At 39.1% G+C, this 14,392-nt stretch overlaps 1 protein-coding gene across 1 annotated transcript in view; it reads right to left on the minus strand.

The window, feature by feature from the left end:
• Positions 1–1,091: 1,091 nt before the first annotated feature.
• SHC4 (SHC adaptor protein 4) overlaps positions 1,092–14,392 on the minus strand; it is a 70,093-nt gene continuing 56,792 nt past the window's right edge. The window contains exons 9-11 of the mRNA XM_027860932.1: positions 12,108–12,287; positions 6,673–6,926; positions 1,092–3,680 (exon numbers count right to left, since the gene is read on the minus strand). Coding sequence (XP_027716733.1) covers positions 3,525–3,680; positions 6,673–6,926; positions 12,108–12,287 — 590 coding nt within the window. The 3' untranslated portion in view covers positions 1,092–3,524. The remainder of the gene's footprint in view (positions 3,681–6,672; positions 6,927–12,107; positions 12,288–14,392) is intronic.

Genomic DNA, 14,392 nt, shown 5'->3' on the forward strand with positions numbered 1-14,392 from the left:
GCCTAATCACTGCGACCACATAATCGTCACACCCTGGGTAGGTTTTTTTTTCCAGTCCAAAAATTGGTTTATAACCTTTCGTCACATAATCATCACATGGTATAATTATGTTCGTCATGCCACTTAAAAGGTAAACAGAGTAGCAATGTATTACCAGCGGTATGAGAATACACATTTATCTCTTGCACATTGTGAGCCATGAGCCTAGAATTCTCATGCATTGTCAGTATTCAATTTTAATGCATGTTCACGAGTACTCTGTGCATCCTAATCTTGTACCAAAGACAGTTTAGTAATAAATGATTTTTAAGTAATACTGGCACGTGTTTTTAAGAAAAAGCTTCACATAATGGTTGCACCCCACTTTTTTGCAAAAAATTTGGCATAAAATCTGCTACAGTTATGCAGTGAAATATAGTAGTTGTTAGAGAACACACCGTCTGGTTTTCTGGGCCCTGTCACAGCTTGTACTCTGTTGCTAGAGCCTTCAATAATAGTTACCATTTACATAGCACTTACTATGTTCCAGGCATTGTGCTCAGCGCTTTACAATTAACATTTCATTTGATCTTCAAGAACCCAGAATCACTTGCATGGCACAGTAAGACATCAGAGGAGTAGAAGGACTTTTGGAGAAGTTGAAGTCTCTAGAGAAGGAGCTCTTCACCTTTTTGTGTGTGTGTGTATGTGCCATGGACTCAAAACTGGGAAGATGAGTGAAGACTTTGGACCCCTTCTCAGAATAATGTGAGTTTTAAAAAAATTCGTAATTGAAGGAAATGCTAACATTAGAGGTTAGTGAAAATAAAGATAACTTTTTTTCCTATCCAAGTTCAGAGACCCCCCTGAAATTTATCCCCAGATCCTTTGGTTAAGGTTTATGTCTGAGAACCTCAGATTAAGCATCTCTGCTCTAGCACCTTAAACACTATCAGTCCCTTGAAGCAGAAATGCCAGGTCTACAGTGTGTACTGACACAAAGCAATACTAATATTTATTTGTTTCTTTTTTTAAAAAGTCATTTACATGTGTTCATAAGCCAGTTCAAGGCAAAGGAGAGAGGAAGGGAATATAGATTAAAATGTACAGCATGCAATCAAATCTTTTTTAATGTGAATTTTTTTTCAAATGTATTACGTGCTCATTCAGCTAGTCTATCAGTTTGAGTCATGTTACAGTCAACTACGGATTATCTTCATCTCTTTGTACTGGGAGCTGTTCTCTACTGCCCAGCTACCAATGCTCCAATCCCTTTAACCAGGAAATTTGAGGCAGTCTTGTTCAAAGTAGCTGGATTATTCATGGTTTTCCATTATCCATACCCACACTCCCCTTCATTGGCACAGATAATCAAGAATTGATCATATGCAAAATTGAGTTTAAAATATTACCTACTTGTAAAAAGAAAATAAGCACACCCAAAGATTCATTGGCAGTTGTAGTAAAATTATATGTAGGACATAAAAAAAATGTAGAAACTAACATGCTTCATCTCTGAATTTCTATGCAAAAAAAAAATGATTCCTCATTTACTTTTTTAATTTAAGCTTAGTATTTTGTTTAAACCTTAGTAAATAAATAGCTCACAATTGCAAAGCTGCATCTACATAGCCCAAATTCAGTGAGGTTAAGGCAGCTATCCAGATAACTCAGGGTAAAACAACCTGTTATGGAATTACAAACCTGAAAACTAGAGTAGAGAACTGAGACAATCATCTGATAATTCAAGAAAGATAATATGCTCTTACCATGATTATCTTCATTCTTTAGGCATATTTTGGCTTAAATTATCTAAAAGATTGTCTTGATTCTCTCTTCCACTGTATGGGGGCAAACACAGTGAATTAGGGAGGAAAACAAGAGTATCTATAACCTGAATTATCCAGATCTGTTGTCAACTCTGATCCAATTCATTTTTTTAAAATGCTATGCATAGAATCATAGACTTTTAGAGCTGGGAGGGACTTTAGAACTCCTCTAATCCAATCCCCAATCCCTCATTTTAAAAATTAGTAAACTAATTAGGGTCCAAAGAGGATCAGAGATTTGCCTACGTGCACAGTGTCATTCAGTGGCAGAGCTGGGACTACTGTTCAGATATCTTGCCTCAGGTCAGTGAGTTTTCCACTATAGCCTATAGAAGGGTCAACCTTTTCCAAGTATTTGGTTTTAAAGATTTTTCACCTTCTCTGTTGTCTATTCAGAACTGGAAAAGGTGAATAATGTGGTTCACTGCAAAGAGTCAGTGGGGCATAGTGGATGGAGGGCCAGCCTTGGACTTAGGAAGACCTTGGTTCCAGCCCTAGCCTGGCACATACTAGCTGTGTGACCATGAGCAAATCACTTAACTGCTCAGTGTGCCAGACAACTCTCAAAAACTGTAAGCGACAGATGAGTTATTTGTCTGCATTGGTTGAGGGAGTTTCCATATTAGGAGTTCTATATGCCAATAAAATAATAGGTCCAGACCAAAAAACCCCAACAATAACAATGCAAGCTTCACTGACAGCCAATCACGGGGCTCCTCCCCACCCCATGCTCTGCCTTAGCCTTCAAATAAGTGTCCTGAAACAAAGCTGGAAGCAAAAGTTTCCCCCAAAAGAGTAGAAACAGATGTTGAGATGCTGGCTTCCACATCCATGCAGATTGGTTTGTACCTTACAAAAATATTTGTTTGCTATCTTGTAAACCCATGCTATAGGTATGAAGAGAGAGGCCACCTCATCCTAAAAATATTCCTGATTTTGTAAAATTATCTAGGCAACATTCTAGGGAATCTGCTTAAATCTAACAAGTTGAACAGTTTTGGTCTGTCCAATTTCCCATCATATGTTTCTACAATACGACTGCACAGCAAAGATTTGGAAATATTGATTCTGCAGAGCATAGTGTTGCCTTAACCAACAGCAAATGGGAAAGACTGACCCCTTCACTCACTTTTGTGGACGTGGCCTGTGTTAAGTATCTAATTAATTTTAAATGTTGCTTTTTAAAGTGCTTCTAAAAGCAAAAAAGAAATTAAAGTCAGTAACTATTAAGCAAATGGCATTCTTTTTTTCCTTAGCAAGACAAAATGTTTTGTTTTGGCAAATGGTTTTACATGATTGGAATGCAAAAACACTTAAAACCTCTCCAACAAAATGAAAATGTCCCAATTATTTCGAGACAAAAGGCACATACAACTATCTCAGCAGTTCATTCAAGTTATCTTTTGCATGTGGTGGTTTAACTGTGCTTTCAGCTTGTTATCCATGCAATGTGACCTTAAAAGTGACATCTGTGCATGCTTAATTTCCTTTCCCGTATGGGCAAATTGTCTTCTCTCCTTCTGCTTTTTTTTTTTCATTTTCTGATGGTTAAGTTTTATGCTTCAAAGAAGGACACCTCTTCCATACTGGCTTTTGGAAGGTGTGGTTGACAGAACTCTTTTCTATTTAGAAAACAAAGTTTGAAATTATTTAATCCATCTTCCTACCACAGGTTGACATTCCTTTGCATTTCAGGGTCATGGAGTTCCAATGCTGTCATTTGCAGGGCTGAAAGTGGCCTTTTTGATTCTCTTTTCTTACTGGCTGTCTAAGGCTTACTTCACTTCCAGAAGAGATAATCGGCAAACTATTCTCCATGTGGTAGCGAATGAGGTGACCCACGTTGTCAAACACGTGATCTTTGGTCCTCACCTTGTAAAGAAAGTACAAAGGGTCCTAGGTTAGTTTGTAATAACTCTCTTGAAAGGGGGAGAAAAGTAATAACTACTAGAAAAACAGACTAACTATATCAAAATGAATGATTAAAACCTTTCCCTAAAATACATGTTTTGCTGCCCTGAGAGACAAAATCAGACATTTACAGACTTCATGGTGGGGGATGGTCAGGAGAGTTCCCTGATCCAACCTGACAAGTTTATGTATGGGTAGGTGAGCCTTTGTTGGGACTTGGATTTTATTTCATTAACGATGAAGTAAATGAGTGGTAGGGACTGCAACTGCTACCATTTGTGCTAGGCATTTAAAAGGGTGCCTTCAAAGCAGAGGTCTTATGTCTACTCTTTATGTTTCTGATCTCCAACTCATGGTCTGATGTTTCTTTATCTCTTCAGAATGAGAAACTGATCTTCACCTATTAACTGATTCGTGATACCCAACCTTTATTGCCGATTAGTAGTCCTTTAACTTTACCTTTATGAACTCTCTGTCTCATTCCCCAATAGAGACTGTTCTAAATCTCTCCTCTCCTCTTAACCTCAACCCTACCTCCTTCCTCCACACTTGAGATTCCTCAGAGGTCATCTGACATGAAACTCCCTAGCATCTTCAATTTCTCCTTCTCCACCAGATCTTTCCCATCTACCTACAAATAACACTCATATTTCCCTGGTCTTAAAAAAAAAGTTTCATTGACCTGTATATGCCATTCAGCTATCATCTCACCTCTCTCGTCTCCTTTATTGCTAAACATTGTGCAAAAGCTATCTATACCTGATGCTGCCAATTTCCCCTCTACATACTCTCTCTTTGTTCCCTTATAATCAAGTTTCTCAAAAGGGATGGATTCCTAATCCCTAAATTCCATGGCCTTTTCCCAGTCTTCATCCCCCTGGATCTCTCTGCCCTTCAGATTTCTTCTGATTATAAGTTTTGCCCTCTTTCCACTACTGCTTCCTACTGATGCTTTCTTTGTTACCTTGGCCTTAGAAACACACTTTCCTGGGTCTCCTACTTCTTTACCCATTCTCTCACTTCCTTATCAGCATCTCCCTAAGCTCTTATACTGGGTGTTCTTCAGGGTGTTCCTTGTCTCTCTTCTCTCTTGTCCTTGCCTCTCCTCCCTCCTCCCCTCCACTCTCCTCTCTCTTATCCTCTCCTTTACCCTCCCCTCTATTTTATCCTCTTTTCTCACCTCTTCTCCCCTTTCTTTGCCTCTTCTTATCTCCTCTCCCCTCTTCTCTCCTGTTTTCTTCTTTTCCCTCTTCTTTCCTCTCCTCTCTCTTTCCCTCCTCAATCCTCCCCACCCCATTTTCCTCTTCTCTCCTCTCTCTTATCCTCTCTTCTTTCTTCTCCTCTATCTTCTCCTCTCCTCCCTCCCCCTCCCTTCCTTTTCTCTTCTCTTCGCTCCCCTCTTCTTCCCTCTCCTCTCCCTCTCCACTCCTCCTCTCCCCTCTCTTCCCCTCTTCTTCTCTTCTCTTCTCTACTCTACTCTCCACTTCTTTTCTCTATATATACTTGCTCCTTTAGTGATCTCATTCATTCCAAGGGCTTCAATCGCACTACTTTATGCACAAAATGACCAGATCTAGTTCTCTACTCTAACCATTCTTCTGAGCAAAAGATCTCCAGCTCCAATTACCCATAAATATCTTTACCAGGATGTCCAATCAGTATCTCTCAAGTTCAGCATATCCAAAATTAAACTTGTTATCTTTTCTTATAAACTGTTCTTCCTTCTGACTTTGCTATTTTTGTCTATAGCACCACCATGCACCTGCTCTGGTAAATTCATAACTTTGGAATTATCTTAGCCTCTTCCCTCTTCCTCACCTCTCATAACCAGTCAGTTACCAAGGAACCTACCTCTGCAATTTCTCTCACATATATTGCCTCCTTTCTATTCCCATAACCACCACCCTAGTACAGGCCCCAATTACCACTCACCTGAACTACTACAATGCCATTCTTATAAGTATTCCCTTCTATGCTATCTATCCCCTCTAATCTACCCTTCATATCACTACCAGAATGGTCTTTTTTTTTAAACACATAGTAATGATCATGTTTCTCCTTTGTTCAAAAATCCATTGAGTAAAATTAAACTCATATACTGGGCATTAAAGACTCTATAATCTGATACCACGCTACCTTTCTAGCATTATTTTATATTACTCCCCTCAATGAACTCTATGATCCAGACAAATATGACTACCCTTTGTCCTTCAAACACCCACTGCTTTCTCATCTCATACGTCTGTGACTTTACTTAAGTTACACTGGAAATGTTCTCCCTACCCACCTTCTCTGGTTGGATTTCTCTCCACCCTCTAAAACCAAAGCAAGTGCCACCTTTTCCATGAGACTTCCTTCAATCCCCGCTGTTGTTAAGGAATCCTCAGACCTCACATTGCACTTTTTTTTTTGGAGGGGGATGAGGTTGGGAAGAGGTAGAGTAAAGATAACTTTTCCATACACACACACACACACACACACACACACACACACCCCCATACACATATATATATATATATACACATATACATATACATATACATACAAATATATATATATATACATAAAATCTTGTATAATATAGTTATATGGGTTTTTTTAACTTTCCTACTAAATTGTAAGATCTTTGAGGGCAGGTCCTGTGTGTTGTCTGCTTTGTAAATAGTAAGCTCTTTATAAACAGTTATTGTTGGATATTTGTTTTTCTTGTTGAGAATAAGACTATAACAGGCAGCCAGAGAGAGGAAGAAAGTTTACCTCTCCTCCACAATTCAGGTAAATGAATTGTTTCATTTCTCATCCCAAGTCCTAAGAATTGAAAGACTTATTGAATTTCTTCAAAAACTGAACAAAAAGTAACATGCATTCTGAAACTTCCTGAATTCTGAACCTTCAGACCGACTTTAGCAGTACAGTTTTGAGGGTGATGTCTGTAAAGAAAGGTTGGTCATACCTTGCCTTCAGGGTCCACCAGCAGAAGGTGTTTCGCCTGACCTCCTTGTAAACCGCTCAACACATATTGACCAGGTGATGTTGCGCTTTCTCGAACCAAAAAATCCCCATCCTTAATTAAGAGGCTTTCTGCTGCTTTCCGGCTTAGTTTTCCATGGTAGCAGTCTTCATTCCTCAGTTGTTGTTTGATTTGGGGAAGGGCATACAGACCAGCTGTCCTGCTTGTGGCACTTGGTTGGACCGTTTCTGGTACTTCTGAAAATGAAAACAAAACACAAGGCAAAACACCCTTGCTATTTCTCCCCATTCAACAAGTGTTTAGTTGGTACTTGCTATGTGCAAGTTTAGAGGCAGTGTGGAGAGACAGCCAGGAAGATAGGGCCAAAGTCCTGCCTTTGATACATACTATGTGACCCTGGGCAAAGCCCTCACCTCTCGGTGTTCAAGGCCAGTGATGTCAAACTCAAATAGAAATGAGCCACTAAATGGCACAGAAGGATCCCAGCTGACTGCATATTGACTTAGAAAACTACCTATTAATATTATCTCCATTTTATTGTATTTTATTTATTTTTCTTTTTATTAACTTATTTTTTTATTCTATTTATTAAATTTTTCCCAAATACATTTTAATTTGGTTTGGAGGATCAGTCATGGCTGTGTGATTGCTACCTCTGCTCTAGACAACTCTCTCTGAGTTACTAATGTGCCTTACTAGGGAGACTCCCTATTCCAATGAAATCACAGATCTAGTCCCTATCCCCCTGTTTGCAAGAAGGACAAACACAAAAACAAAACAATTTCTGCCTTCAAGGAGCTCACATTTTTCTAAGGGATATAGCATTTTCATAGAAAAGGTAAATGAAAGATAATCATTTTTTAAAGTTTTGACTTAATTTTTTCTTTTGTATTGTTAACAAATGCAAACATCTCATTACACAAAAGAGAGCAAGAGGCTTATATAAAGAATTATGAACTGTTATATGCAATCTTTTTTTCCTTAAAGAAATCATATATGATCTGTGTGGAGGGGAAAGGAAAAAAAAGAAATTTACATGATAACTTTGTTATATAAGGAATAGCAAATTGTGCATAATAGATTTGCAGTTTCATATGCAATCATATATTTTATTATGCTATGTTACAGAAAAATGCTTGTTTTATTCAATAAATTAAAAATAAAATTTAAAAAACAAATACATATGTGTATATATAGATTATATTTATATATAAAATGTAATAAGGTAGTTACAAAACTGCTCTAATTGTTTGCAACACCTGTACTTTTTTTTATTATACTCTTGTGTGTATTTTTTAAAAATAAAGTATTCAAAGGACCAAATGAAATTATTTAAGCAGAAGCTCCTAAAAATTCCACAGTCTCTGAAGCATGGCTGCAGAATAGGAAAAGCACTGGAATTAGAATCAGAGGATCTGGGTTTAGATACTGGTCCTGCCATTTACTCTCTTGGCGTCAGTTTCCTCGTGAGTAAATTGAGGGAATTGTTCTAGATTAGATGTGTCAAACTCACTGGTCCAAACCATGTTAAAATGCGATTGGAAAATGTTTAACAAAATAAATTAAAATACAATACAACATCATTAATACTAATTTGTGGGTTTCTAAGTTAATATGCCTCCAATAGGGATCCTCTTCTATTTAAGTCTGATAACCCTGGCCTCGAGGTCCTGTAAGGTCTCTTCTAGTTTTTGATCCCATGAGCCTATGAATATAGCCATACTAAGCCATCTTTGGCTTCTGTTATTGGAAAAGCCTTACTCAGATGTGTGGGTGGTCTCTTCCAAAAGGAAAAGGGAGAAAGGCCAGATCCGCAAGAACTGCCTATGTGACCAGACAGGGAGGAGCTTTCAGGTCGGTTTCAATGCCCTGCTGGAATATTTTTTTTAATCTCCAAAAGTTCTCATGCCCTTTCCCGTATGTTTCAAACACTGCACATCTTTGATTGAATCAATATACTACTTCTACAGAACCTTTCAACCCACTGTCAATCATCAAAGAAGCTTTTCTTATGTTCAAGGCACCATGCTAGGGAGGGGTGAGGTTGGGGCAGATTAAAAAAAAAGACAAAACAAAAATTAGTCTCTGCTCTCAAGTTGCTTATATTTTACAAGGGAGGTGGGTGGGGTGGGGTGATAACATGGAATTTGGTTATATATGTGTGTGTGTGTATGTATGTTTGTATATATGTATATGACAATTTGAGTAAAGCAAGGGCACTGACAATTGGGAGAACAAGGGCTTCTTGAAGGATATAGTAGCTCAGCTGACTCTCAATGAAGATAGGGATTCGGAGAGGCAGATATGATGGGGGAGTGCATTTAGACTTGGAGACAGCTAACAAAAAAGCATAGAAGAAAGAGGTAGAATAATAAGTTTAGGGAACTGTTAAATAAGTCAGTTTGGCTAGAGAAGGTAAAGTACATGAGGGGGAGCCCTGGGGAACAGACTCTTAGAATTTCAGAGTTGGAAGTGACTTCAGTGGCCATTATCACTGTAATATACCAGGCAAACGGTCATGCAGCCTTAGTCTGAGACCTCCAATGTGAAGAACTCATTACCTCCTAAGCTGACCCATTCCACTTTGGGACAGCTCTTGTTGTTAGGAATCATTTTTTCCTGACATCAAGATTAAATTTGTTTCTTAGCAATTCATTGTTAGGAATTGTTTTTTTCCTGACATCAAGATTAAAATTGTTTCTTAGCAACTTCCATCATCACTCTTGTTTCTATACTTTGATGCCAAATAGAACTAATCTACTCCCTCTACCACATGACAGCCCTTCAAATAGCTATTTTGAATATCATGCATCCCCCCACCAGGATAACCACCTGAGACCTCATCAACATAGAGATTGCTTCAGCTTTTGGTACTCAGCACCTCCTCAGCACCTTTCCTCTCCCCTTTGATTGCAGAACTGGAGGAAAGAGCAAAAATCTCCTCTCAAAGCCTCCCTTTATAGAAGGCTCAGAATTTCCAGCCAGCTCTTCATTTCCTACTAGCTGCTCTGCTTAGTTTCAACTCCTTGAGCATATCCCCTCCCTCCTGGCATTTTCAGCTTCTTTTTGTGTGTTGTCTTCCTTTATCAGATTGTAAGCTCTTTGAGGACAAGGATTTTCTCTCTTTTTCTTATTTGTCTCTCCAGTGCTTAGTGCAGTGCCTGGCACACAGCAGGTGCTTAATAAATGTTTACTATCATAGACACCATTTCTTCCCCCCTTCCAATCTTCTCTTCTTCAAGCTAAACATTCCTACTTCCTTTCATTGCTCTTCCTTCATATGCCATTCTTCTCAATTCTAATTGCCAACCTTTAGTCCCTCCTTATCCTATCAGGGTCCTAAAATGTGATTTGCAAAACTGAACATAATGCTCCAGATGTTGTCTGACCAGGACAGAGTACAGGCTGATTATTACCTCTGAACCTACCTCTAGGAATAAGAAGGTAGCTCAGTTATGCCCTCTCTCTTTCTAGTGCCACAGATTCCTTAGCTCTAGGCAGCAAAGTTTGTTCAGACCTCAACAGTTAGCTTGACTCCAGCCCTTCAGGAGTAAGAGTCTGCCAGGGGCTGCAACCCAGAAGTACTAGTGCTACAAAGCTCTCAGCTACAGGTACTGGGAAAAGCAGGATCTGAATTGCTGATGCTGAGAAAAATAGGCTCAACTGCTGGGACTAGGAAAAGCAGATTGAACTTCTAGGGCTGGGCCCGAGAACCAAGGATTAGAGTAAATGGGATAGGTCACCAGTGACACAGGACACAGTGAATGTGGGGAATGGTGCAGCATTCCACCAAGCCTTAGGGAAGAGCGCGGCATCCAGTTGGGGCCAGTTCTGACCACCCAAAAGTTAGTTGGGGTGGAGACCTAGGCTGGTGAACTGTGAATTCCTAAGTATATGAGGAGACTGAGATGCTTTGAGACCTAGCCCCCACGGAAACTGCAATCAGAGGGAAGGGAGTAAGAAAGAGTAATAAGAAAAATAAAGGAAGAAAAAAAAGACTGAAAGTACCAAAGATTTCAGGAAGAAAAAAATCTCAAAGACCTTGAACATAAACAGACAGGAATCAAACTCTGGAACAAAATCAACACGAAAAACAGTAACAACAGAAGGATATGTGGCCTCCAGATCTAGTAATGAGTTCAGGCATCTATGAATAAATACTGAAAAATGAAGGAAAATGATCCAACACTTGATGAGGCAGGGCATTCTATGGAATTTGAGGACAACGTAGAACCACAACACGCTGTTCCTTAGTGGTTTAAAAGAGAAATGAGAATCATGAAATTGAATTTTTGTCCTGCACAGAAAAAATAATGAGCAGGACAGAATCTACAATGGCAAGCCTCACCAAAGAATCAGAGAGAATAATAGATCAGTAATGTAAAAACGGAAGAGAAAGACAACCTAGAAGAAGAGAAGCAAAAAAACAAGAACATTCAAAGAAAATATACTCACTATACAAGCAAAACATAAGGAGCTCAAATATAGGATATGTAGAGACAACCTAAGGATCATAAATCTCCCAGAAGAACATGACAGGACAAAAACCATTAACACCATAATGAAGGAAATAATAGAAGAGAACTATCCAGAACTTCCAAACATAGAAAATGAAATTCCAATGGAAAGAATTCACAGATCACCTCCAGAAGGAAGAGGAAAAAAAAAAAATTCCAAGGCGGCAAACTCTGAGACACATAGTAGTTAAATATGAAAATTCAATTCAGAAACAAGAAGTTCTGAAAACTGTCAGGAGAAAGATGTTCAGAGTCAAAGGAAAGGACATCCAAATAACACAGACTATTTGCTACAAATCCCTCTAATGACAAGAGAAGGTGACTTACCTATTGGCACACAGCTAGTAAATTCCCAAGGTGGGATTTGAGTTTGGTTTTCCACTGAGCTCTAGTTTCAACAAAAGTATGTGATATAAAAAAAGCTTTTTTAAATTCTAGATTTTACTCTATGAACAGCTCTGGGGGGAGTGGGGGGTGGGGGAGTAGGAAGGGAATAGGCATTTATTAAGCACCTAGTATGTGTCAGGCACTGCGCTAATATTATTTCATTTTATCCTTACATAAGTCCTGAGAGGTCAATACAATTGTGATCCCCATTTTACAGTTGAGGAAACTGAGACAGAGTTTAAGTGACTTGCCCTGGGGTCACACAGCTATTAAGTATCTAGAGCTATATTTGAACTTAGATTTTCCTAATTGAAGGCCCAGAACTCAATCCACTGAACCACCTAGCCACCTCTATGAAGAGTACCCAAATTAAAACCCAGCATGTTTTCAAATTTTCCCCTCCCCCAATCCAAAATTGACCATACAGGAAATGTAATCTTTGCACACACTTTCAAATGAAGTAGAGAGAAAGTTCCCTTTAGTAGAATGTGGAAAATGGTTCTAGTCACTTACTTGCACAGTGTAACGGGCTCCCAAGTACTTGAGCCGGGTCTTGAATTCCAGAAGGGCAGACTGCCGCCTGAAAAGCCTGAGTGTTGATGTAGCAAGGATCATCAAAGAGATCCACCCTGCACCTGTGCTTCATTAGTGATGGATCCCTTTGAGTCTTCACAACTCTTTCACTGATACTACCTGGAGGGATGATATCTTGCTTGTATTAGGTAAAATTTTTAATGATTCATAGCACATACAAATTTAGAATCAAGCTCCGGACTTGAATCTTCTAAATTTCCATAATCTTGGCTTCCAAGATCTTAAAGTCAAGAGCCACTTTCACCTCATAGTTTCTGTTTATTTTGTGTAATCTACAGCCCAGAACCAAAACTCTGGATTTATACAGCCCGGGTTCAACCTTGAGGGCTTCCCGAGGATTATACTCTCTTTTGGCTTGTGTACCTACCCATTATTTCCCTTGGGAACATCAGTATTTGGCTCATTTTCCCCCCACTCAGGGTTTTCCCCTGGGAATATAAGAATTTGGCCCATATCTGGGTCTACACAAAAATAAAAATAATGGAAACCGGCCCACATCCCTCATGAAAGCCCTCTGGCAAACAAAACATCAAATGTAGGACAGAGTTTATTTATTCTGACAAAACCCACAAAGGATTTACATTCATAAACAGTAAAGACAACTCTCTTTCTGTCACTGATGAGTTTCTCCCTCCCAAACATCAATGCAGTCTTCCACACATAATGTTATTCCAAGGGGAAAACTTTGGTGTTGTAAGAAAGTCACGAGTTCCATTGGTGGGACTCCCCACTCCCTGGGGAAATGTATACAGTTGCCTTGGCTTGTCTGCCCTGAGTTGAGGGGAAAGTACTGGGAGTTACTAGAGATTTGACTGCTTTTCCTAGGCCTGAATAGCCCACATACCTCATGAAACCAATGAAAAGTTAGATCCAAGTTTGCCCTTCTATATCATGTCTCTGGCACTTACTATTCTTCAGTTCTGTCTCCTGCTTGGTCAAGAAATTTCTCTACTTTGTCTAAGAGATGCTTTGTTATTCTACCATTATCACCAGCTCGAATTCCTGTAGTTCCCATCTTGGTCCGGCAACTCTCCATCACTGCTTCTATCTACTGCCATCTCTGGGATCACATAGATCCCTGAAATGCAAGGTTCTCTGATAATATACCTGGGGAAATGGTCTCCTATTTCACATCCTTCCCTGGGGAGAGATGGTAAAAAAAAAGGGGGGGGGGCTTGGGTGGCTGCTCAGGCTTCTGTTCAGCAAAGTGTCCACCTCTTAACTCTTGTTTACCTCCAGTTTCCCAGTTTCTAATAAAAAGTCAAGCCCCAAGGTTGTAACTCAAGTGTCAGAATTAGTTGCTAATCATGAGTTATCATCCACATTTAGGATCAAGAGGGGAATATATATATATATACACACACATATATATGTCCAAGATAATATCTATCTAATATTTATATAATCCAGGATCCAAATGAGTTCATACCTTGCTCAAGAACTAATTTTGTCAAAGGAAATTCTCCCTTGTATGGGGAAACATCATCAATGCCAGAATAAAAGGCTTCATTTAAGTGGGGAAACAAGGACCTTAGACAATGCCTACCACATTTGTTTTCACTATAATTAGCTGGTGTTCAAATGGTGGTTTTCAGTTTTGGCCTGGAATATATAAGTACGGTAAGTCCTGGCCTTTGGGTGGGGTCAACCTGTTTCCTTAGCCTCTTCCTCAGCTTCCTCCAACAGTCCACCTATTGCCCATGGAGAGAAAGTCTAACAGGGTGACTCATGGGCTAAGGGTGAGGCAGGCAAAAAAAGTTTAAGGAGGATAAAGAATAGAAAAGGAGTATCTGGAAATGACAGAATCTGGTCAACAACTAACTTCCAGTGACCAAAACAAAATGGCAGTGATCTAACTGAACTATTTCCCACTTAAAAACTTCAGTAGTTCTTCTTATGAGCCTGGTAAAAGGAGGAATGATGTCTTCTGTTTCTGCTATGAAATTCTGTTTTACCTATAATACTATACCAGTATCTTCTACCCCCTGCCAATGTGATAATGCTTAGTTCTGTCAAAACAAACAAACAAACAAACAAACAATACTCTATGGAGAACATGTGCCTTTTAAAGGATATTAATGGGGAATAAATATTCCAATGTAATTTTATACTCAAATTTGTAGCACATGCCCCACCATTCCTCATATTCTACCTCTTGCCCTGGAAACAATAAATAAATAAATAAATATGACCACTGCATATGG

This window comes from Vombatus ursinus, unplaced genomic scaffold, assembly GCF_900497805.2.
Source record: "Vombatus ursinus unplaced genomic scaffold, bare-nosed wombat genome assembly UNPS02014335.1, whole genome shotgun sequence".
Lineage (NCBI taxonomy): Eukaryota > Metazoa > Chordata > Mammalia > Diprotodontia > Vombatidae > Vombatus > Vombatus ursinus.